Below are 23401 nucleotides of genomic sequence, written 5' to 3'. Positions count from 1 at the left end.
CTCTTGCCGCTGCCAAGACCAAGATGGCTGGGAGTAAGTACTCGTTCGGGGTGAGCGGGGATAAAGTAGTTCCAGGAAACCGTGGACTGACCTGTGGCTGAGGCTCAGTAGAGCTTTGGGGAGCGATAGGATGCGTCCCAGAAGAGGGGCGCCGCAACCAATAGGGTGCAAAGCAGGGGGATACGAGAGTGTTAGAGGTCACCTCAGCAGTCCCCAAGGGTGACTCTTTTCCCACCTCTAGGAATCTCCGCCTTCCTCAAGAATGCCTGGGCCAAGGAGCCGGTGCTGGTGGTGTCCTTCGCTGTCTGGGGCCTCGGTGAGTGCTCCCCGGCGCAAACGTGCATCCTCCACCGTGAAGTCATCAGCATTCTACAGTTCATCTCGAAACCCTTTGCCAGCCATACCCTGACATTACTGTCGCTCTAACCTCACCACACACCTACACAAGAGGTGCACATTCAACCCAGCTTTTTCTTTGACTCTGTAGTGCAGAACTCCTCGGTGAAGTCTGACTTAAGCAAATCTCTCAACAAGCATCCTTGGTGTAGAACTTGCAATGGGGACAGGGTTATTCACAGTTCTGGTGCATTGAAGCCCTGGGAGATGGGCGTCGGGAGGGGGTGACCTGTTAATCAAATTTTACCTCTGAAAGTCTGGGGTGAGGCCTTGAATTTGGCAGTCATCACAGTCCCAAAGTTGTCAGCATCGCTGGCCTGGAGTGTGGCAAGTTCTAAAACCCACCACCAGCTATCTACCACCCTTTCAAAGATCTGGAATGCTCTAATGTATGTGGTTTTAAGTGGTTATATGCTGTATATGTTAAGATGATTTAAAGTATACTCGGTTCTTTTTTAAAGTTAAAATTACTTTTTTTAAAAGATGCACGTGCATGTGTGTTTGCTACGTTGGTTTTGGGGGCCAGAGGATAATTTACTGGAGTGAATGCTCACCTTCCATTGAGTTCTAGTGATTGAACATTGAACTGCTTGAACTGACTTTTTGTACCTTGTCAGTTTTCTTTTCTATAGAGAATACAATTTACTTAGATTAGACTCACAGCTGTCTGCCTTGGGTTCTCATGTATTGATATTACAGGCTCGAGCCACCATCCCTGTGTATCTTTCCTTTTTTTAAAGATTGATTTATCTTATGTATATGAATACACTGTGGCTACCTTCAGACACACCAGAAGAGAGCATCAGATCCCATTACAGATGGTTGTGAGCCACCATATGCTTGCTGGGATTTGAACTCAGGACCTCTGGAAGAGCAATCCATGTTCTCAACCTCTGAGCCATCCCTCCAGCCCCCTGAATGTTCTTTATGGCTGATCAATCCCTAAACCTGATCATCAATCCCTAAACATCTAATCCTTCTGTCTCCATCTCCCAAGTTCTGGGATACTACCAGTCAGTGCTCTTAATCACTGAGCCATCTCTCTAGCCCCCTGCATATCTTTTCCTAAAAGTGCATGTGTGCATGCCCAGCCTGTGGAGATGTGAGGACATAGGTTCCTTTTTCTTTGGAGAGGGAGATATATGTATATTTATGATAAGTCAATACATGATTGGACAGGGAGAGGAGGTGGGGAAAAGGAGAGGAAATGGAAGAGGAGAGGAAATGGAAGAGGAGGAGAGGAAGGAACGGGAGGAGAGGAAGGAAAGGGAGGAGAGAAAGGAAAGGGAGAAGAGGAAGGAAAGGGAGAAGAGGAGGAAGGAAAGGGAGGAGGAAGGAAAGGGAGGAGAGGAGGGAAAGGGAGAAGGAGAGGAAGGAAAGGGAGAAGAGGAGGAAGGAAAGGGAGGAGGAAGGAAAGGGAGGAGAGGAGGGAAAGGGAAAAGGAGATGGTTAACCGCAAGTGATGGTGGTAAATCTACCCAAAATAGACACTTTGTTTTCCTAATTACTGAGTTGTATTTTCATTGAATGGGTTTATTTGGGTTGCAACAAATTGGCGATTTGGATTGAAAAGGATATTGCAACAGATATAGGCATTTATGAGCTACCTGACAAGGCTGTTGGGAATCGTCTGCTAGATTAGCAAGTATTCTTACCTGAAGAGCCACCACTCAGCCTCCTCAGCTTTCACAAATAATCTTATGTGTGTTTCTGTATGCCATATATGTGGGAGTGCTCACAAAAGCCACATCAGTTTGTTGGATGCTGTGAACTGGAGTTAAACTTGCATGTGAGCCAGCCAACATAGGTGCTAGGAGTCAAACTCTGTAAAGCAGCAAGTATTCTTAACTACTGAGCCATTCCTAGCCCCTCATTATGTGTAGCTTAAGATGTGAAATTAACATGTATTAACTTCTATCAGCAACACTAGCCTGTAACATTCCTTTTATACACCCTCCTCCACTCAAGACTCTTGGCTCTAGCCCACATGGGCCAATCTAAAAGCTGTCAGTCTGTGACCAGCCTTTGGGCTTCATGTGTTCTCCAGTGCTTGTCTCCAACTTTTATGCTATTCCCCACTTCCAGGATCTACACTGACCTATAAGTGAGGATGGTGGAGTGCTGAGGACCTACCAAAGGGCCCTTCTAGTTTTGCTGGTCTTTTCCTGCTCCCTTTTGCCTGAGCCATTTCTGCCCTTTCCCCAACTCTGAGAGCTACTTCATCCTCGGGTCTCATGTTTGTCTTTCTCCACAGCTGTAATTATGCCCATGATTAGCCCCTACACCAAATATGCGAGCATGATCAACAAGGCCACACCCTACAACTACCCAGGTGAGCAGGGACCTGTGTCATAGGGAGGGGCAGACACAGTGTAGGAGAGTCCTTGATGCATTGAAATGTTCTTTGTCCACACTTTAACTTACCATAACATACTTTGAGTTTCTCTAGATTTCTGTTCTTCTCCAGGTTTCTCTCTCCCTGTTAGAGATATTTCCCTTATTTCCTGTGTCTGCCTTAGCGGAATCTCTAGCCCTTACTTTACTTTCTCACCTGGAATATAGAGACAGACCAGCTGTTTTCTACAGGACCCTGGAGATCTGCTGGTCTCAGTGGCTCGTCCTTCTGTTTTGCAGTGCCTGTGAGAGACAATGGGAACATGCCTGATGTGCCCAGCCACCCACAGGAGCCTCTGGGTCCAAGCTTGGAATGGCTGAAGAACCTGTGAATGCTTCTGCTGATGGAAGAGGCCTCTTCCCTGTTGCCCTCCAATAAAAATGTGAAAACTGATAATGCCACAGTCTTTTCTTTAATGGGTACCATTGTTTTGAGACAATAAAGTCTCATATATGTAGCCTAGACTGACCTGGAATTCAGGGTGGCCTCCAACCCTGGAACATAAGTGGAAGCAATAGAGTAGACAGTGACCTAGACAAGTGTAGAGGGGGAATCTGTTTATTGGGAAGAGAAGGTCAGTCAAAGGGTGGGCTGGCTAGGGTAGGGTAAGGTAGCAATTTGTCTGGCCCTCTGGAAACCCAACTTGAATCCAAGGCCTCATCTGCTTCAAAGCCAAAGTCTTCCTCAACCTTAATCTGAAAAGATAAAGAACAAGATGTGAGTGCATAAGGAGACCCAGGAGACATACTGCCACTCAAACACACACAACAATCAGCCTGTGGGCCCTGGTTTCTCAGATTACACACTTTCCACAATCAGGCAACACCGACAACCATCCATCACTTGACTTCCTCTCTGCTGTTCCCATTTTCTTCAAGCACTAGCCTGATTTTCCAACTCCTGGTATCAACCCAGTGTTGCTTGTCTCCCCAGCCCTCCCCAGTCCCAGATCCCTCAAAGCCCAGCCCAGAATTCTCACCGCGCCTTGGCCCCAGCCCTCGGCTCCCACCTGAACTGGGGCCAGTTCTGGAGTCAACGAAGCTCCCACTCGTGGTGCCCGCCGCCTTTTCCGTCCACTGGGTCCCTCTCCAGGGGCTGGGCTGCTGGAGTCTAGGGTTGCAGTTGTCCTTTGTGGTGGGGAAAGTCCCTCTTTCTCTGGAGGTTCATTCTCAGCATTGCCTGGGGTAGGGACATCTGTGCCTTGACTGCCATCATCCTGGTAAGATGCAATATAGTGGTGGTTAAAGACTCCTGGATTCCTCCATTCTCCCAACCTGTTTGGAGACCAGAGCTCACCTCCAACACAATGGTAAACTGGCTATCTCGGTAGTCATCCCCGTAGGAGTCCAGCACCCTCATGAGGAACCTGTGTGGACAGAGAAACAGGCACTGGGGCATATTCTCGGGGAGTGAAGTAAAAGATGACAAAGTCCAGGTCTCTTCCATCTAAAGTTGGCTTGAACTAGAAAGATTTGGGCCTCTGTAGCCTGAGATTCCCAGCCTGGGAACCAGTCTGGCCCCCAGTCTCCTACACAGGGACATCCTTTACTGGGCTAGGTGCTGTGGAGGTACATTCCACAGACTGACTGTCGGCATCATGTTGGTAATGAAGACTGAATCTTGAATGTACTTCACAAGTACTGTACCTCTGAGCTAGGAATCCTAAGCTACAGCTGTGGCCACTATTACTTCCTCCTTTTTGAGACAGGGTTTCTTTGTGTAGCCTTGGCTGTCTGAAAACTCAGTTTTTTGACCAGTTTGGCCTCAAACACAAAGATAAATGGTCTGCCTCTGTCTCCTAAATGCAAGGACTAAAGGCATATGCCTCCATGCCCAGCTCCAAACTTCTCTTTTGTTTTGTGACAGGGTCTCACTATATAGCCCTGACTGGCCTTGAACTCAGAGATACAACTGCCTCTGCTTCCCAAGTGCTTCGATAAAAAGGATTTTGTTTTTGAGACATTGTGATACTCAGCACCAAATAAAACAGCATGATAGCAGCCAATACCTATAATCTCAGCAAGGACTGCAGTCAGGTAGAAGGATCTCAAACTGAAGGTTAGTTTGAATCCAGTTTGGGACTCCTGCCTAGGGTGGGGACTGTGAGGTGTGGGGCAGAAGGGCGTGGCAGAAGAAGACTTCTGACAGCAGAAGCCCCTGTCCAGGCCCTGAAGTGCTCTAGTAATGCTGAGTTCCACATAAAGCACAGAGGCAAGGCCACCCAAGTCAGGCCTCATTGGCTGTCATGAGGACGCTCACTTCTACTGTGCCAGTAAGGGCACCAAGAAGCTATGATCAGAGGGACAGGCTGGTGTGTGTGTGTGTGTGTGTTTGTGTGTATGGTTTTCAAGTCAGTATTTCTCTGTGTAGTCCTGGCTGTCTTGGACCTCACTACTCTGTAGACCAGGCTAGCCTCAAACTCAGAGAACCTCCTGCCTTGAATGCTGGGCTTAACGCCCCCCCCCTCGTGCCTTGCTTGTCTGTCTGGGGTGGGGCTGGGAATTTGGGCTGGTAATAAGACCCCTGGTGGCAGGGTGTGACACGTGATCCAGAGGCTTCATGAATGCAGCTGTGAGGGTTCAAAGGCATCATCAGTTTTACTGAGTTGTCAGAGAAGTTCATTCAGTTTGGGTGGTTCATTTCTCAACTTTGTGTTTTATCTATAAAGGCCAATCATCCCTATCGTCAAGTCCCCTGATCCTACTGTAAAGGAAAATATTGGGTGTGGGGGGGAGTGAGCATCCCTAGAATCCCAGCATTCAGGAGGAAACAAAGAGGACTGTCAGACTGAGGCCTGCCATACACAGGGGGAGACATTCTCTCAAGAAAAAAAAAGGTGTGGGAGACATTCTCTCAAGAAAAAAAAAAGGTGTGGAGAGATGGCTCAGCTGTTAGGAGCTCCTGCTGCTCCACCATGAGGATCCCAATACCCACACTAGGTGGTTCACAAACTCCTCTAACTCTAGCTTCAGAGTTCACAGTGTCTGGTGGCCACAAGTACCCACCCACATTACACAAATAATAACACACAAACACTTTCTTAAAAGTAAGCCAATTAAAAACAGCTACACATAGTGGCATACGCCTTTAATCCCAGCACTTCAGAGGCAGAGGTGAGTGGATCTCCAAGTTTGAGGCCAGCTTGGTTATAGACAGAGTTCCAGGAAAGCCAGGGCTACACAGAGAAACCTTGTTTTGAAAAACAAAAAGGAAATAAAAAAGAGCTAGAGGAATGGGTGCATGCTGCTCTTTCCGAAGACCTGAGTTCGGTTCCCATCACCCTCACTGACTGATTCACAACAACCTGTATAACTCCAGACCCAACAAATCTGATGTCCTGGGGGACTCTATGCAGGTGATCTACTAGCCAATCCAGGCCCTCACTGGAGGATTCTAGACAAGCTTGTTATTACCTCTGAACTATATCTTCGGCTCTTTAAACTTTTTAAATTTAAACTTGATTTGTGTTTATGTGTATAGATATTTGCACACACACACCATGAACATGTATGATGCCCAGAGGCCAGAAGAGGGGGACTGGATCTCCTAGACAGCTACCATGTGGATGGTGGAAATTGAACCTGGGTCCTCTGCAAGAATAGAAAGCGTCCCTAACCAGTTGGAGAATGCAGCTTCAAGACATAGAAAGTAAGGTCTATGCTGCTTCTTTCTGGCTCTCCTCCCTATTACAATGGGTAACTGCTCTGTCCCTGGGCCAGCTAGCTCTTCATTCCACAGCCCAACCCCACTCCTCTACTCCTCCTACTCTGGCCCTTTCTCCTCAGTTTTGTTCCCGTGCCCGGTGAAGGGAGATAATGGCACGAAGGGGGAGAGGTGGTGGGAACCTGTGGGAGCAGAGGGGCTGGGCTCACAGTGCAGAACGGTACCTGCGCTCCTGCTGGAGCCTCCGAGTTATTCTCTGCACCTGATGGAGCCTGTTCAAGACTCGCTCATTCACCTGCAGGAAGAAAAGCAATGGTTGGACAGCTCTGGCATCTAAAGGCTCTGGCATCAGAATACTTGGCTCCCAGTTATTCTGGGGAGGACTAGGAGGTCTAGCCGTTTTAGACGACGTACATCACTGGGGCAGGCTCTGAGGTTTCAAAAGCGTCACACTGTTCCCAGTGCTGTACAAGATATGAGCTCTAGGTTTCCTAATGCCTCTGCTCCACCACTATGGATTTGAGTGCTCTGGAACCCTAAGTCGAAATAAAATACTTTATGACAGCAACAGAAAAGTAACTATTACAAAAGCCCATGACAGCTAGACTTCATCCACTCTCTTATTCATTTATTCAGTGTGTCTAATGTCGTGCCTTCCATGTGTACCTATCTTTATGGAGACATTCTAGGGCCCAAGGCCCAATTAATTTACTCCTTTCTCCTGCCCACCAAGTATAGTAATATGTATAGTTGAGCCTTTATGTCTGGCTTATATGAAATGTATATAGTGAAGCCTTTGTGTATGGCTTTGAGTGAAAGGTTTCAGCAAAGCCTTTGCTATGTTTGGGCCAATCAGTAGAGGCTGAAAATTGTTTTGAGACTGAACCTTGAAGAAATGCCTCTCTGGAAGGTCTGTACTTGATGCTATGTGAAAGCTTGTAGCTGTGCAAATCCTAAGACATTCCTCACAAACCTAGAGTTCTTACTTTTGATTATGGGTAGCCATGGTCTAAAGGGACCACAGTTTGGGTGGGTTGTCTGCTCCCACGAGCAGCAAAGGGCAAGGTCACTTTGATAGATGGGACATTTCTCAGCCCCAATTAACCTTGTATAATGTTTGAATAAAGTAACTGGAGTGAGCTAGCTGGGTGTCAGTCTTTCCCAAGAGGTGGAACCTGTGCTTCTTCGGAAAATGAAGGCATAGCATCTTTCTCTACTGTGCCAGCTAACATCAATCGATAATCATGAGTTGATTCTCCCCCTCATCTCCAACAAATGCCAAGAGCTGGCCTCCACCTGACTCGCTAAAGCACACTCCTGGCCCAGGGATGATCTTTCCATGTGGGCTCTCTTCTATTTTTGGCTCGCATTCCCTCCACAGTCAAATTAAAATGACACCAACACAGGAAGTCATCTTAGGCATCCCACCCAACTGTGACACTGGAACCCTGGCCACCCATCCACTGTTTGTTGGTTTGTTTACTTATTTATGCCAGCATGTCATTATGCAGCTATGGCTGACCTGGAACTCACAGAGTTGTCTCCTCTTTATTTGTTCTTAATATTTACATGTTCTTTACCTGGTTGGTTGACAGTCTACCCACTCAGAGTATAAGTTCCCCAGTGACAGCAATAAGTTTGTCCCCTAAGCCTTAGCCTGGCAACACCTCAGTCAAACCATGCTGATGAGACACTACAACTGTTCACTTCCAATCTGAAATCTCCCTTTTTCCTAGTTACTGTTCTATTGCTGTGAAGAGACGCCATGACCAAGGCAACTCTTATAAAAGAAAACTTTTAACTGGGGGGCCTGCTAATAGCTTTAGAGGGTTAATCCATAATCATCAAGCATGGCTCTGGAGCAGGAAGTAGCAAGAGTTTTACATCCTGATCCACAGGCAGCAAGCAGAGAGAGAGACTGGGGTTGGCACTGGCTTTTGAAATCTCAAACTGTATCCCTAGAGACACACTAACTCCAGCAAGGTCACACACCAAAATCTTTCCCAGTTAGTTCACCAACTGGAGATTAAGCATTTCAACACCTGAGGTTATGGGGGTAGTTCTCATTCAACCACCACAACCTCACAGGCTCAAGTTTTCAAAGCATGGCCCTAGGCTGTTGGTAGGATGCTCGGGAAAGCTCAGGAATCGGTGTCTGCTTAGCAGGAATCAATTACTAAGGCTGGGCCTCTGAAAGTTCCACTCAGTCTGTGGTTCCTGCCTCCTCTCTGCTTCCCAGTACACGATGATATAAAAAGCCCCTTCCACGTGTTCCTGTTGACACAGACTAAGCTGTTCCACCAAGCATCCTCACGATAGGTTGAAAAGAGGATGTCACCCCCACCCCATAAAGATTTGCTGGAATCTTAACCCAGTATTTCAAAAAGTGAGTATTTTGAAAACAGAGTTTTTTCAGAAGCAGGTATGGTTCATCAGAGGTCACTGGTGCAGAGCCCAATCTAACCTTTGTCCTCATGAAAAGGAGAAACTGAGACACTGACACGTCACACGGAATCTGTGAGAAGATGAAGACATGAAATGGAATGCAGTCTGCCTATCAGAGACTTCCAGCAATTTCAGAAGCTGGGAAAAAACCCAGACTGCTTCTCCCTCCGTGTTCATAAGCCCTGCTGACTTCTTAACCATGTCTCTAAAACTGTCACGGTTTACAGATATTTTGTTCACCTATCAGTTTGTGATACGTTGTTACAGCAGCCAGAGCACACTGGGCACAATCATCTGCAGAGCCTTTCAGGCGCTCAGAACTGCCTGTGTCCGTGCAGGTGTGGTGTGTCCCTCATCTCCCTCCACTTCCCATGTGTGCACTCCCTTCAAACCCCTTGCCAGCTCTTCATTCAATCCAAAGGGCAGATTCCAAACTTCTTGCCTGGCACTTCTGCCTTAAGACCTACATTCTGCCCACAGGTCCTTCCTCCTTAAGGAGGTGAACTTAAGACTCATGTTGTGAGTTAATCTGAGAAAAGAAGGACCCAAGTGAGGCTCAAGAGGCAGAGTAGGTGAGCCTGTGGATGCCTTAGGTGAAAGGATGTGGTGAGTGAACTATCTGCGAGTCACCTGTGACACACCAGAGGGCAGAACAAGTATCTCATGCTATGATGGTTATTATTGATTTTTCTTTCTTTTCTTGCCAATTTGAAGTGAGCTTTATTAAATACTAACCAAGGTGGACTTTGACAAGGATGATTCCCAGGAATTTCCAGCTGAGTGGCTCGAGACCTGTTTTGCAGGTGCTTATAAGGACAGACCCATAGGCTACTGTTATTATTGATTTTTCAACTTGACGAGATCTAGAGATCTAAAAACCACCCAAGAGACAAGACCCTGTGTATGTCTGTGGGGGTTTCCAGATTGGTTTAAGTGAGGCAGGAAGATCCACTCTAAATGTAGGTAGGCATCACAACACATGGGCTGGAACCTGGAACCGAGTAAATGGACAAGTCAAGCTGATCACCAGTATTCATCTCTCTTTGCTTCCTGCCTATGAATGCAACATAACCAACAGTCTCATGTTCCTGACATGGTGTCTTCTCTACCATGATGGATCCTTAAGCTCTAAGCCAAAGTAAGCCTTTCCCCAAGTTCTTTTCCCAGGTGTTTTGTCACAGCAAGAAACGTAATGAACACAGATATTCTGGAAGAAAACACTTAGGGTGCCTGGCACAGAAATAGACCCACATGTATCTGTTCATTTGTTCTCCTACAAGAGAAAGAGGAAAAAGGACTTGAGCAGGGGGAGAAAGGAGAGAGGGAGGAAGAGAAGGTGGCAGAGCAGTGGCAGTTCAGGCCAGAGGACCCCCAAACGGGGATCCACACTTACCTACCTGCTCGATCTCCCGGCAGCGCCGACCTAGTGCCTGGTACTTTCTACGATTCAGTTCCCGTTGCCGACGCCTGCGACCCCGGGCTGCTTCTTCCTCTTCATCCCGCTCCCGGAGTCCTGAATCACCCAGACCACCGGATACAAATTCCACTTCTGTCTCTAGCTCACTTTCTAGGATGTGGCCACCAAACAGGGGAGGCAGAGCCAGCTCTGAGCCTGGTGGCGCGGAAAATTCTTCAAAGCCCACGGCTGCCATGGTCCTGTAGGGCCAAGAGGTTTCAGGAACTTAAATTCTGGCTTTCCATTCCCTCACCTTTCCCTCACAGCCTAGAGCCCAGACACTAGCCCTCTTCCCGCTCACATCCAGCAACCCAACTCTAGTAGCCCGTTCTCCCTTATACCCTAGCCCTACTCCATCACTGCCAGGGATTCAGGCCCCAGTCCTCCTTCCTAAGACCCAGGAATCAGACCCTAGCCTCCTCCCTCATACCTTGGAGCCCACGCTCCAATCTCCTTGCCCTCGGATCCATGAGAACACCAAATTTCTAATCTCCCCTAGGATGCTCCAGTAAGTACTGCCTCCAGCACCCCCGTAGAGATTCTAAATGAAACCAACTACATGAACTTCAATCCTCATCGTCCCTCAGAGTACTACAGTCGATCGTTGCTGTTTTTTGAGTCCCCGTTTACACAAAGTTCAGCTACTCACCCCTCTCTCTGTTCCAACTCCATTTCTCTGGTCAGGAATCTTCTCAAGCCTCAGAGAGGTGGAGCCGTGCGCAAAACTACCTGTCCCATCAGGCCTTGCGACACAGGAAACCTGGGAATTATAGCTTCCCACCCCACCTTCGTTGCACCCGATTCCAAACTGAGGCTTGAAGCCGTTGGCTTATCCTCTACCAATCGTCTACGTTGTCACCGTCTTTATTCCTGTCTTGTGGTAGTGTCGACGAGGCAAAGCAATTCTCCGCTTAACAGACTTAATCCACGGCAGTGTAAGAGTTCTCCTAACCCTATATCCCAGCTCTCCCTGTCGCCATCCCGCGAGGCAGCGGCTAATAAAGTTGTTGTCCAAACGCTGCCGGAAATGTCGTGAGGCGGCCAATCAACATACAGATTTATCGGCGGCAAGTAAAAAACGTCACCAAAGAGCGCCGAAGCTCTGAGGAAGCGGATTTCATAGAACCGACCGTGAGAGCTTTGAAGCGGTGAGTGTGATGGAGACGGGAGGGCGAGAAGCAAAGCCACTGAATCTAGAGGAGAAAGTGTAGTAGCCGACTTAAATCCCAGTCAAAGTAATAACAACCCACGAAGCGCCTTAGAACCACTATTCAGGACGTGCGTGGATCACAACATAACTTACTTTTTAGGCTGGAATGGGGCATGTGGGCCAGATAGATGGAATGAAAGAAGTGAAGACAGGGTGAGGGAAAGAGCCGGGTTAGGCAAAGAGAAATAGTTGCTCAAAGACCCAGAGGTCTGGAGAAAAGTTGCCAGGTCAGGTGGTACGTGGAGGGATGTACTGTGCTCTGTGTGGGTAGGAACAGGAGACAATCTCCATGAACTAAGCAAGCCGTGGAGCCTTCATGCAGCTACAGGAGCTGATAAAGAAGAAACTTTAGGGAGTCGGGAAGAAAGTGCTCCCTCTGGTGATTTGACAGGACAGATTCAAGGTACAGTATTAGGGAACCCCATTCTCACTTTCCTATAGGTCTTAGGATGTCTCTGGCAGATGAGCTTTTGGCTGACCTTGAGGAGGCAGCAGAAGAAGAGGAAGGAGGAAGCTATGGAGAAGAAGAGGAGGAGCCAGCAATTGAGGATGTACAAGAGGAGACACAACTGGATCTTTCTGGAGATTCTGTCAAGAGCATTGCCAAGCTATGGGATAGCAAGATGGTGAGGTGGTACTCCTTAAGTCAATAATGGTAGGAGCAGCAGTTTTTTTCTGAGAGGCCTAGTTTCTGACTGTCCTCTCTTTCCACTTCAGTTTGCTGAGATCATGATGAAGATTGAGGAGTATATCAGCAAGCAAGCCAAAGTTTCAGAAGGTGCCTCCTCACCCTCGCTTTCTTCTGTCCATTCTCCTGACCTCCGAATGTCTCTCCCTCTGCAGCTTTCCCCAGAGCACTCACTCTTTTCATTTTTAATCCAGTTACTGACCCTCTGAAAACATACTGCACTGTACCCAGGAATATGTGTTTATATCTTACTACTTGGGAGGCTGAGGCAGCAGGTGCATGAATGAGTTCAAATCCAGCCTGGGCTACTTAGTGAGGTCAAACTCTGTCTCAGAAATATGTACATTCATTGAGTTGGAGAGGTCTTGGGTTTGGTTCTTAGCATCCACATGGATCACAACTATCTGTAAGTCAAGTTCTTGGGAATCTCACACCTTCTGGTCTCCATTGGCATTATATATACATTATGCACATCAGGCAAAACACACACATCAATTTTTTAGAAGAAAGTGAGAAAACACATGTTTATAAAAAGGAAGAAAGAAAAGAAATATATACATATTGTACTGTAAAACTGATGCTTAAACCCTGTGTGTTCTCTAGTTGTGAGAGGACTTATTTTTGGGTTCCCTGAACTACAGGGCTTTTTCCACATGCACAGACCATGTGTGTTTACACACGTGCACATGTATGTACATATATTTTTAAATATGGAGACAAGGTTTTACTCTGTAGCTCAGACTGGCCTGCCTGGACCCTCCTTTTTCAGCCTTCTGAGTGAGGCAGAAACAATCATATCCACTCTGTAGTCCATACACAAGGGACTGACTGACTCTCCCCTATTGGAGTTTGAGTATTTGTGCTGACTCTGGAGAAGGAGCGCTGGGAGTCTCAGAAAGGGAATCACTTCTACAGGGGTTCCAGGTGGCAGGCTGAGAAGCCTCTTGTATCATAAAGCCAAAAAAGAAGAAAAAAAGAAAATCACAGATGAGTCAGGCTTGCTCTGGTCAGCTGTCTTATCTAGTAGGGGAAGTGAACACAAAACATGTCTAGCCAAGGTGGCCTAATTCATTCAGAGATAGTCACCCTACTTTTTACTGTCCTCTGAGTTTTAATGACCTAAAGGGATATCTGAGGCCACATCACTCAATGCTAATATAATTGTCTATGCATAAAGTGGGGTTTCTAGAAACAGATGTAATGAAGGAATGTTCCAGGAAGATGGAACAGTATGCATGAGGGCCAGGAGGAGTGAAATGGCCTTGAGTGCCCAGTGGCTGAGAGAATGAAGCAGGAGAGTAGAGAGGATAATGCTGTAGAGCCGATGAGTCAGCAGATCTCACTCCTGTGCTGTATTCACCAAGGTTGCAGGTGTGGGGAACACTGACCTCCATCTCCAAGGAGACCTGGAGTACCAGTCTGAGGGTCTTGCTTGCTAGCCTAAAGGCTTTGGACAGCCATAGGAAGGTTTAATTTTGGACCAAATGATATCAAGAGCAGACTGGCCCAGAGGATAGACTAGGAGAAAGATGAGAGGCAGGAATAAAGTTCCTGGGGAGGATTACAAGCCCTAGTGAATGCTTCAGCCCATATGTAGCCCCTCCTTTCTGATTCCAACCTCAGCCCTAGTCCCCAGCTTTGCCCCTCCCCCATCCACACCCCTTCTTCTTTGTAGTAATGGGACCAGTGGAGGCAGCCCCTGAGTACCGAGTCATTGTGGATGCCAACAACCTGACTGTGGAGATAGAAAACGAGCTGAGTGAGTAATGGGAAGAGCCGTGGAGATAGCTGTGCTCTTCACTCTTTCCTTACAGCCCACATACTCCCTGATTACGTTCATCTTCTGTAAGACACTGACTGTAAAGACAGATGGCGCTCTCCTCCTTCAGCAGAGTCTGAATAAGAAGAGCAGGCTGCATTGTCCTTTGACCCCATTCAGCAGCCAGGCTCTGCCGCCTGTTGTGTGCTACAGGATGATCCCTACCAGCCAGTGTGGGGGAAGATAGGGCATGGCTGTTTCTTTAAGGCCACGATCTGGATGTTGAAAATGTCACTTCAGTTCATATTTTGTAGACCTCTGTAGAAAAAATTCCCACCTGCACATAGCACTGGAGACAGCTAGGAAATGCGAACTTCATGCTAGCATCCATGTACCCACGCATAATTTGGGGTTGGTTATGAAAGAGGTGGAAGTGGGCATTGGGGATAGCAACAGAGTCCCTCCCCCTCAGTGGACACCTGCCCTTGATGTTCCATTTAGACATTATCCATAAATTCATCCGGGATAAATACTCAAAGAGATTTCCTGAGCTAGAATCCTTGGTGCCCAACGCTTTGGATTACATCCGCACAGTCAAGGTGAGTGGAGAGGAGTCTGGCTTGGGAAGAACTGGGGCCACCAGACCATGAAACCTCAGGTCTAGAACTAATTGAGAGTCAGGAATGGGGCTCAGTGGTGAGAGTCAGATACTGGAATGGATGTGTCGTCATACACATCCCTTGCTTGGTTTTGTGGGAGGATAACCACTGACTTGGCCCTTTCCTCTGGCTGCAGTTGGAGCAGGTATCCTTAGAGATGGCAGAGGCCACAGCTGAATAAGAGCTAAGACCCTGAGTGGGAACAAGCAAGGATGAAGTCAGAAGGGGCAGGGAGGGAAGCTTGCACAGGTCAGAAAGGTTGGAGAACATTAGACGTGGAAGGTGTTGACTTCTTTAGAAGTGATGGGAGTTGGAGGTGAAAGAACAGGGGACCTGCCTCTGTTGAGATGAAGATGGTGGCAGAGGAAGAAAGTGTACTTTTGAAGGCCTCTTTAGCACAGCATGCCTTCCTTGGGAGCTGCTTTGCCCAGGTTCTATTCTGCGTCAGCAGAGCAGGTAGCACTGATGCTTTAGGCAGTGATGTAAGACTGTAAAAGGCAAGAGATGTCTCCAGTGCATGGACCTTAGCTTCCTCACCTTCCTCAGGGACAGTGTTAATGTTACTAGAATCGCTTTCTCCCCTTCCTACCCCAGGAACTGGGCAACAGCCTGGATAAGTGTAAGAACAATGAGAACCTCCAGCAGATCCTGACCAATGCTACCATCATGGTTGTTAGTGTTACCGCCTCTACCACCCAGGGGTATGTATACTATAGGACAACTGACGGGAGGCTAAAAGGCAGAGTGGATGTCATGGTCAAGATGGTGCTGACTGAGAATTATGGCCCTTAGATGGAGGGAGTTTTGGATAATTCCAGAACTACACAAACACAACATGGCATACACAGCTGAGAGGGTGGGTGGGGCTGAACACCAGTTAGAAATATACCTAGCAAAACTGGAGTCTGCCCCCAGCCCTTCCTGCTCCTCAATGCAGGCAGCAGCTGTCGGATGAAGAACTAGAGCGGCTAGAGGAGGCCTGTGACATGGCACTGGAGCTCAATGCCTCCAAGCACCGCATTTATGAGTATGTAGAGTCTCGAATGTCCTTCATCGCACCCAACTTGTCCATCATTATTGGAGCGTCCACGGCTGCCAAGATCATGGGTGAGGTCCTAGCTGGGTCCCTTCGGCTGAGTCTGTTGATAGGTTAGGTTGCCTTGGGGAAGTGGGGTTTGGCTTTCGTAGTCTATTGTATTGTCCCCTGAAGACTAGGTCAGCCATCTTGGCACGTACATACGATAGAAGTATGGCCATGGGCTGGCTCAGTCAGGTTGACAGATGGCAGGCCAGCTTCTTCCTGCCAATAGGCCCATTGTAGATCATGGAACAGTCAAGAGTACTGAAGTCAGCTTAGGCTTTCCTGCTAGATGGCACAGCAGCAAATCCTGCCATGCACTATGCTCTTCCTCCTGGAAGCTCCTGCAGCAGAGTCCTTTCCTTCCTTCAGAGAGACGCCTGCAAAGGGAATATGGGAAAATGATCATCTTTGCTCACTTAGCTTCAGTCTTGAGTCCCACAGGCCAGGATACTTATACTCCTGAGGCTGCTCTTTCCGAGCTGGCAAGTCTGACACCAAGGTGCTGTGGGGCCTCTCCAGAGGCCTCTGCTTAGCTCAGATGTGTCTTCTGTGCCTTCATGTAGCCACAGGACTTGTATCTGTATCCTTATCTCCTTTTCTTACAACAATGCCAGTCAGATAGTGCCAGGATCCATATGACCTCATTTTACCGTAGCCATCTTAAAGAGTCCGTGTCCTGGGCAAGAAAGATGGCTCACCTGGTAAAAGAACTTGCTGCCCAGGCTTGACAACCTGAGTGCAGTGATTCCCCCAAACCCACATACAATGGGGGAGAGCTAAGTTCCATAAGTGTCTTCTGATCTCCATGCATACCCCCCCATATATATATAAAATAATAAAAATAAAATCTCCCCAACCCCATAAAAACCTGCTAGATGCAATGGTTCATACTAGTAATGCCAGTATTTGGAATGCTGAGGCAGGAGGATTGCTTTGAGTTTGAGGCCAGCCTCAGCTATAGAGTGAAATACTCAGTATCAAAACCAGCCAACAAATGAAGGCGCAAAGATGTCTTAGTCAGTGTTCTTTTACTGTGAAGAGACAACTGTGGGCTTACACTTTAAGAGGCTTAAGCCTTTATCATGGCAGGGAACACAGCAGCAAGCAGGCATAGTGCTGGAGATGTAGATGTCCACAAGCAGAGAAGACCTGGCATGGAATTTTGAAGCCCACACCCAGTGACACTTGTTCCAACAAGGCCATGTCTCCTGATCCTTCTAATCTATCGATGAGTTTCACTTTGTGGGGACTGTCTGAGCCTAGGGGACACATTCTCACTCAAACCACAAAGGTACACATGAGCTCCTGCATGCACGCCCTGCGTTCTCATCTCACCTCTTGTTGCAGGTGTGGCTGGAGGGCTGACCAACCTGTCTAAGATGCCTGCCTGCAACATCATGCTGCTGGGAGCCCAGCGCAAGACACTGTCTGGCTTCTCTTCTACCTCAGTGCTGCCTCACACTGGCTACATCTACCATAGTGACATTGTGCAGTCTCTGCCCCCAGTGAGTTTTTCACCTTATCCCCAGCCTCCAGGCCTTATCTGGTTTGGCTGGCAATAGCCCTCGGGCTCCTGAAGGATGAGGCAGCATGGGTTGGAAGAGTGAGGATACCATTCTGGGATGGGTGGGTGGCTGGAAACCAGAGGCAGCTAGAGCACACCTCTCAAGAGGCTGTCATTAGAAGAGCCCAGTGTAAGGCCGACCTCCCAGAGTCTGCGGTATGGCTGACCCTAGATAAGAAGTGATTATTGTAGTGGATGTTACCTTCGCTAGAGGTTTACTTTCCCCCTTTCCATTGCTCTAGGACCTCCGGCGGAAGGCAGCCCGCCTTGTGGCTGCCAAGTGTACACTGGCAGCTCGTGTGGACAGCTTCCATGAGAGCACAGAAGGGAAGGTGAGGAGAGAACACTTCCTGGTGCTTGAGGTCTTTTCATGGGAAGACACTACTTCGGAGAGCTCTCCAGACTAGCAGACGGATGTGTGTCTGTAACCCCACTAAGGTTACACATTCTCAGCTCTGTGTATCAGTTAGAGAACAGCTATATAACTCACTGTAGATGGAGTAGCTTCATATAAAAGTTTGCTAGGCCTGCTAGTTCATATCTTTAACATCAGTACTTGGGAGGCAGAGGCAGGAAGATCACTAGTTAGAGGCAGTCTGGGTTATATAAGTTTCAGGCCAGACTGGGCTGCATAGTGAGATCCTACCTTTGAAATAGAAAAAAGCACAGGGCTGGAAGTGTGACTCCATCACTTAACTTCCTGCATGCAAGTGTGAGGACTTGAGTTCAAATCCTAACATTTATGTTAAAAAAAAAAAAAAATACAGGCACAGTAGTTTCTAACCTCAGTATTGGGAAGAGGGGGGTGGGAGGACATTTGGAGCTTGTGGGCCTGTCAACCAAATCAGTAAGCTTTAGATTCAGTGAGAGACCCTGTCTCAAGAAATAAGGTGAGGGGGCTGGAAAGATGGCTTAGTGGTTAAGAGCACTGAGTGTGTGTGTGTGTGTGTGTGTGTGTGTGTGTGTATGTGTGTGTGTGTTTTGAGCATACTGGGATTGAACCTAGGTCTCTACATAAAGGTCTTATCTCTAGTCCAGGAAAACCTTGAAAGATTTTTGATCCTTCTGTCCCAGCTTCCCTGGTAACTAGGATTGGAGGTTGGTGTGTCACATAGCATTTATGTCTAATTGGGACCAAAACAATGAGGCAGTAGTCTTGAAAAGTCTGTAGTGGGTCTGGTAGTGCTGTGTGAACACCAGGGACAATGAGGGGAATGGTGGGTGAGGAAGCTTAGATTCTGACTGACATAGGATGTGGAGAGCTTTGAGGACGTTGTAGGGGCTTGAGTGAAGTTACAGTCAGCTGTGTGGATACTTGTGCTTCCAGCTGGAAGAGTGTCTCAGACAGGGAGTATGAGTGCAAAGAATCCGAGGCCAGAGTTCAGTGAACCCCAGCAGGGAGAGGAGCCTGCTGTACCCTAGAGCAAATGTACAACCTCTGGGGGCCTCTGGTTGCTGTGGAGATACTGAAAAGCAAGCTAGCTGGGATCTGTTCTAAGAGGCTGGGGGATCTACGGTGTGGGAGTAAGACAGTGGAGATGACATTCTGTCTGTTGACTGGGGAATACAGGGATTCTGCCTGGCCCGTTTATGTTTGAAGGACTCAGACAGGCTATTTTCCAGAGGATGCAGAGCTTAGATGTGAAGGATGAACCTGAGGTCCAAGTTTAAGAGCACTAAGCACTGGAACCCACAGGACACCGTCCCTGGACAAAGGGAGAACATGTCTTGGGGAGGGCACATTGTCAGGTGGTCAGATATATAATAGATGGCTTGATGATACATAGATGTGTGGCTGAGGGGACAGTCTACATGGTTGACCACAGCTTCTCAACTCCCTGCTAGGTGGGCTACGAACTAAAGGATGAGATTGAGCGCAAGTTTGACAAGTGGCAGGAGCCACCACCCGTGAAGCAGGTGAAGCCCCTGCCTGCACCCCTTGATGGGCAGCGGAAGAAGCGAGGGGGCCGGAGGTAAGGAGTTCTGGTGGAGCTGGACGTTTGGAAGTAGAGAAGGGAAGTTTCTTCCCAGCCAGCTCCCTATATTCTGTTGACACCCTAGGTACCGCAAGATGAAGGAACGGCTAGGATTGACGGAGATTCGGAAACAAGCCAACCGCATGAGCTTTGGAGAGGTCAGGCTGTATCCACAGTACCAGTAGGACCTTGTAGGGACTTCTCTCTGCACATCCTGCTGCCATCCTTCCTCCCCACCCTCCTGACCAGCCCCTCCTCTTAAACCACCTTCTCTATGGTGATCTTTGCAGCTCTAAGCTGGCTGCCTTCCCATGAAGCTCCCCAGGCTGCATCTATATCTGACTATCTAGATAGTCCTGAAAGAATCCACGTAGGTGCCACCTCAGTAATGGAGCTCATTCCAATTCTTGGCAACCTAATCTACTCAGGTCCGGAACTAGTTCTTCCCAGTTCCTAGCTATGCCCATGCAGTTAGGGTAGGCTCTTACAAGGTCAGTTAGTGCAGCCAGTCCTCTGGCTAGTCAGCTGGTGCCATGAGACTAGCTGGTTGGAGAAGCTGTGGATTCTGAGTGAACTGCCCCAGGGTACTGGCTGAACATATCCAGCTTCTTAACAGAAGGTTACTCCCATCTCACTAGATTGAGGAGGATGCCTATCAAGAAGACCTGGGCTTTAGCCTGGGCCACTTGGGCAAGTCAGGCAGTGGACGTGTGCGGCAGACACAGGTGAATGAGGCCACCAAGGCCAGGATCTCCAAGACACTGCAGGTATGGACTGGGTATAAGAATGGGAGGCAAGTGGGACATGGGGGTGAGTAAGCCTGAATCACAGCCTCCCCTTTCCCTGCAGCGGACCTTACAGAAACAGAGCGTGGTGTATGGTGGGAAGTCAACAATTCGTGACCGCTCCTCAGGGACTGCCTCCAGTGTGGCCTTCACTCCACTCCAGGTACTGTACCTTTTTCTACCAGGCATGTGACAAGGCTGCCATGGAGGCCTGTTGAACTAGCACGTGAGCTGAGGCATCCACAACCACACAGTAAGTGCCCAACAGTTGGCTGTGACAGTTGTGACAAACTCAGACCTACTTTGGAAACAGGCCTAGGACATTGCCCATGTGATCCAGATACTCTCTGAGTTTCCTAGTCTGTGCTTTAAGATAGCATCATAGTCAGGGTGATATCAGGGGGGGCTTGAGTATCACAGCAGCCCAGTAGGTGAGCAGTGTGGAGTAGAATAGCCACAGGTTACTTACCACAGAGATGAGCAAGTGTGTCCCATAATGTCACAAGGAACTAAAGAACTCCCTAGCTTGCCAGAAGTCCCTGCTAAGCACCTGTCTACCATGTTCCAGGCTTCAGGCATAGAGACCAAAGAGACAAGGTTTGCCCATGAGTGGAGAGGGGTGTTGTGGGTTGGAGAGGACAGATGACTGAGTCTAGTACACAATGTATTAGAAGGCATGGCTGCCAGGGAAAAGCAGGAAGGAAAGGTGATGGAGTCAGGAAAGCCCAGCGAGAGGACTGAAAACAATCAGTATCATGCTGGTATTATCATCACTGTGATGGTGTGGGATTTGCAGGAAACTGACCAGCCATGTCCCTCTGGGATTAAGTTTCCTTATCCAGAACCAAGCAGGAGTGGTGATTTTAACCTCACCTGAGGAGTTTAACAGTCCTGATATCCAGGACCTACCCCTACACCCCCTGGGTCAAAAATCTCCCAAGTTGAGGGAGACTTTAGGAATTGTAAATGGTTCCACGTCCACAAGAATGTCTGGGAGACTCCGACATGTCTGGTTCTCACTCTAGAGGGAGGCCTGAGCTTCCCTACTTCACCTGTCACCCTCTTCCTTTCCAACTTAGGGTCTGGAGATTGTGAACCCACAAGCAGCTGAGAAGAAGGTAGCAGAGGCCAACCAGAAGTATTTCTCTAGCATGGCTGAGTTCCTCAAGGTCAAGGGTGAGAAAAGTGGCACCATGTCTACCTGAAGGGGCTCACACCCCAGGTGGCAATCCACTGAAAGGACGTAAAGGACTGGAGCTTCTGAAGTGGCAGATATTCAGCCAGGAAGTTGTGGTGTGGTGGAGGCAGCCTTCCATGCTGTCTTTGGCCTAAGGCCACAACATCCAAGGGAAAGGATGAAGGACCTTAGCCTGTCTCCCTCCAGAATCCAAGCTGCTGCTGCCCCAAACGGACAGAAGGGTTTTCCTCACACTCAGCTGTTTACTTACAGGGGAAAGGAAGTGCTTTTTTAGAACGAGTACAATTAAATGCATAGTGTCAGGCCCTGAACAGAAGGTGTGATTGTTTCTAAAAGAACCAGAGGACTCAGAGCTGTAAGGCGTCCAGTGTGAGTAGCATGGACCCAGCTCTCTTCCGCTCTTGTCCTGGAATCTAAGAAAAACCCTGTCTATCTCTTAATACCACCACTTGCCCCATGAGAACATCAGCATCATGGCCAAACAGTATGGCTACCACAGAACTCCAGGACCCAACAAGACCCAAAGGATTATTGTCCCTCAGGCTAGAAACCTCCTTTGTTCAAGACACACCCACACAAAATGAAGCACCTAAAAGGCTTGGGAAGTATGTACAAAAAGTTCCTACCCAGTACTGCATTTATGGTGGAGCCTGCTGTTTTAATTCATGTTTGCTAGGGGGCCATGCCTAGGTCCTCAGCAAGGGTGAGGCAGGTGGGTGCCCTGCCCTGGGAGGTACCGATGCCAGGTGAGCAAAAGAATGACAGACTGCCCAGTCTGACCTGCGAACTGGGCTTCACCACAGGAGAAAGTCGAACAGTAAGAACTATGTTTGGTATGTTATGAATCTGTAGTTTGGTAGGTGAGGGAGAATGGCTGCTGGGCTCTTTTCTCTGCTTGAGCTTAGCTCTGTCTGTACACTCTCAATCCTAGCCCCCTGTGTGTTTGTTGGAGCCCTTTGTTACTTCCTTTAAAATCCCTACTCTGTCCCTGGCCTGATTTGATTGTGACATTGCCAGTGTTGAATGGAATGAAATATGAAGATGTGAGTCTCAGAATTCAACATGTTGCAGAATGTCTTGAGGGCTCACTAAGATATGGTTGCTACTTGTAAAGTTTGGTTCACTTTTGCTAAGGTAGAGCTCAGAAATGTATAGTTCAGCCTGTAATCCTAGCTACTCAGGATACTTTTGAGGCAGAAGGGTTGGAAGTACTTGGGCTAAACAGTTGAGTTCAAGGTCAGCCTAAGCTGTAGGAAAAATCAGTGTCCAAAAAGAGAAAAGGTGGGAAGAGGTCTGGATCTGGTAAGATTATAGCACTGTTGGTAAAGTGCATTTCATAAAAACTTGGGAACCTTAGGCAAAAGTAGACAGATCTCTGAGTCTAAGGACAGCCTGGTCTACAGTGAGTCCAGAACATCAAGGACTACACAGAGAAACCCTATTTTGAAAAACACTAAAACCAAAACAAACAAAAACAAAGCAACAGCATTAAAAACATGAGTTCAATGCCTGGCACCCATACAAAAAGCAAGGAGTTGGTAACATGTTTGCCATCCTAATGCTGAGAAGGTGGATACAGGTGTCCTGAGGTATGTATGGTCCTGGTGAGTGGCCTATCTAAAAAAACAAAACAACCTAAAAAACAGCAACAACAACAAAAATGAGCTGCTGAGGACTTGGCCTTCAGAAGAACATGCATGTACACCTACACACACAATATGGGAGAATTGGCTGGAGAGATGGCCCAGTGATTAAGAACATTGGCTGCTCTTCCAGAGGGCCTGGTTTGATTCCCAGCACCCATATGTCAGCCGACAAGATTTATAACTAGTCCCAGAGGATATGACATCCTTTTCTGGTCTCCTTGGGCACCGGGTGCACATGTGTTGCAGAAATACATAAGCTAAACACCTATACATAAGAAAACAAACGTTTTTTTAAGGACCAAGAATATAGTTCAAAGCAGGGTGCTTGCCTAACAGTGTCAAGGCCCTGCCTCAAACATTTTAAAAGGGCTGCCAGGTGTGATGACATGCACTCTTAGACCCAGGATTCACAGACAGAGACTAGATTTCTGTAAGTTGGAGGCCAACCTAGTCTACTCAGTGAGTTCCAGTTCTTTAAAA

At 48.0% G+C, this 23401-nt stretch overlaps 3 protein-coding genes across 4 annotated transcripts; 2 read left to right on the top strand and 1 right to left on the bottom strand.

Annotated features, from left to right (window-relative positions):
• Positions 1–14: 14 nt before the first annotated feature.
• Positions 15–3187, top strand: NDUFA3 (NADH:ubiquinone oxidoreductase subunit A3). The gene is made up of 4 exons (XM_080941763.1): positions 15–33; positions 242–316; positions 2651–2728; positions 3031–3187. The coding sequence occupies exons 1-4, from the start codon at positions 24–26 to the stop codon at positions 3120–3122; spliced, it is 255 nt and encodes an 84-aa protein (XP_080797889.1). The 5' UTR covers positions 15–23; the 3' UTR covers positions 3123–3187.
• A 157-nt stretch (positions 3188–3344) lies between these two features.
• On the bottom strand, positions 3345–11326 carry TFPT (TCF3 fusion partner). 2 transcript variants are annotated; one of them, XM_080941661.1, is made up of 6 exons: positions 11005–11326; positions 10297–10555; positions 6679–6749; positions 4088–4157; positions 3771–4007; positions 3345–3486 (listed from the first exon to the last, which is right to left on the bottom strand). In XM_080941661.1, exons 1-6 carry the CDS (start codon positions 11025–11027, stop codon positions 3367–3369), a joined length of 780 nt encoding a protein of 259 aa, XP_080797787.1. In that variant the 5' UTR covers positions 11028–11326; the 3' UTR covers positions 3345–3366. The 2 variants fall into 2 exon arrangements, with proteins under 2 accessions (XP_080797787.1, XP_080797788.1); XM_080941662.1 differs by having other exon boundaries at positions 3801–4007.
• A 121-nt stretch (positions 11327–11447) lies between these two features.
• On the top strand, positions 11448–21574 carry PRPF31 (pre-mRNA processing factor 31). Its single transcript, XM_080941973.1, has 14 exons — positions 11448–11503; positions 12007–12191; positions 12283–12343; positions 13929–14012; positions 14514–14611; positions 15266–15372; positions 15609–15778; positions 17100–17257; positions 17559–17648; positions 19162–19289; positions 19378–19450; positions 19931–20059; positions 20142–20240; positions 21157–21574. The coding sequence occupies exons 2-14, from the start codon at positions 12015–12017 to the stop codon at positions 21280–21282; spliced, it is 1500 nt and encodes a 499-aa protein (XP_080798099.1). The 5' UTR covers positions 11448–11503; positions 12007–12014; the 3' UTR covers positions 21283–21574.
• Positions 21575–23401: the final 1827 nt, after the last annotated feature.

The sequence above is a fragment of the Micromys minutus genome (assembly GCF_963924665.1).
Source record: "Micromys minutus genome assembly, chromosome: 30".
NCBI lineage: Eukaryota > Metazoa > Chordata > Mammalia > Rodentia > Muridae > Micromys > Micromys minutus.
Note: the sequence above shows the minus strand (reverse complement) of the source record. Positions and strands in the feature narration are given on the sequence as shown.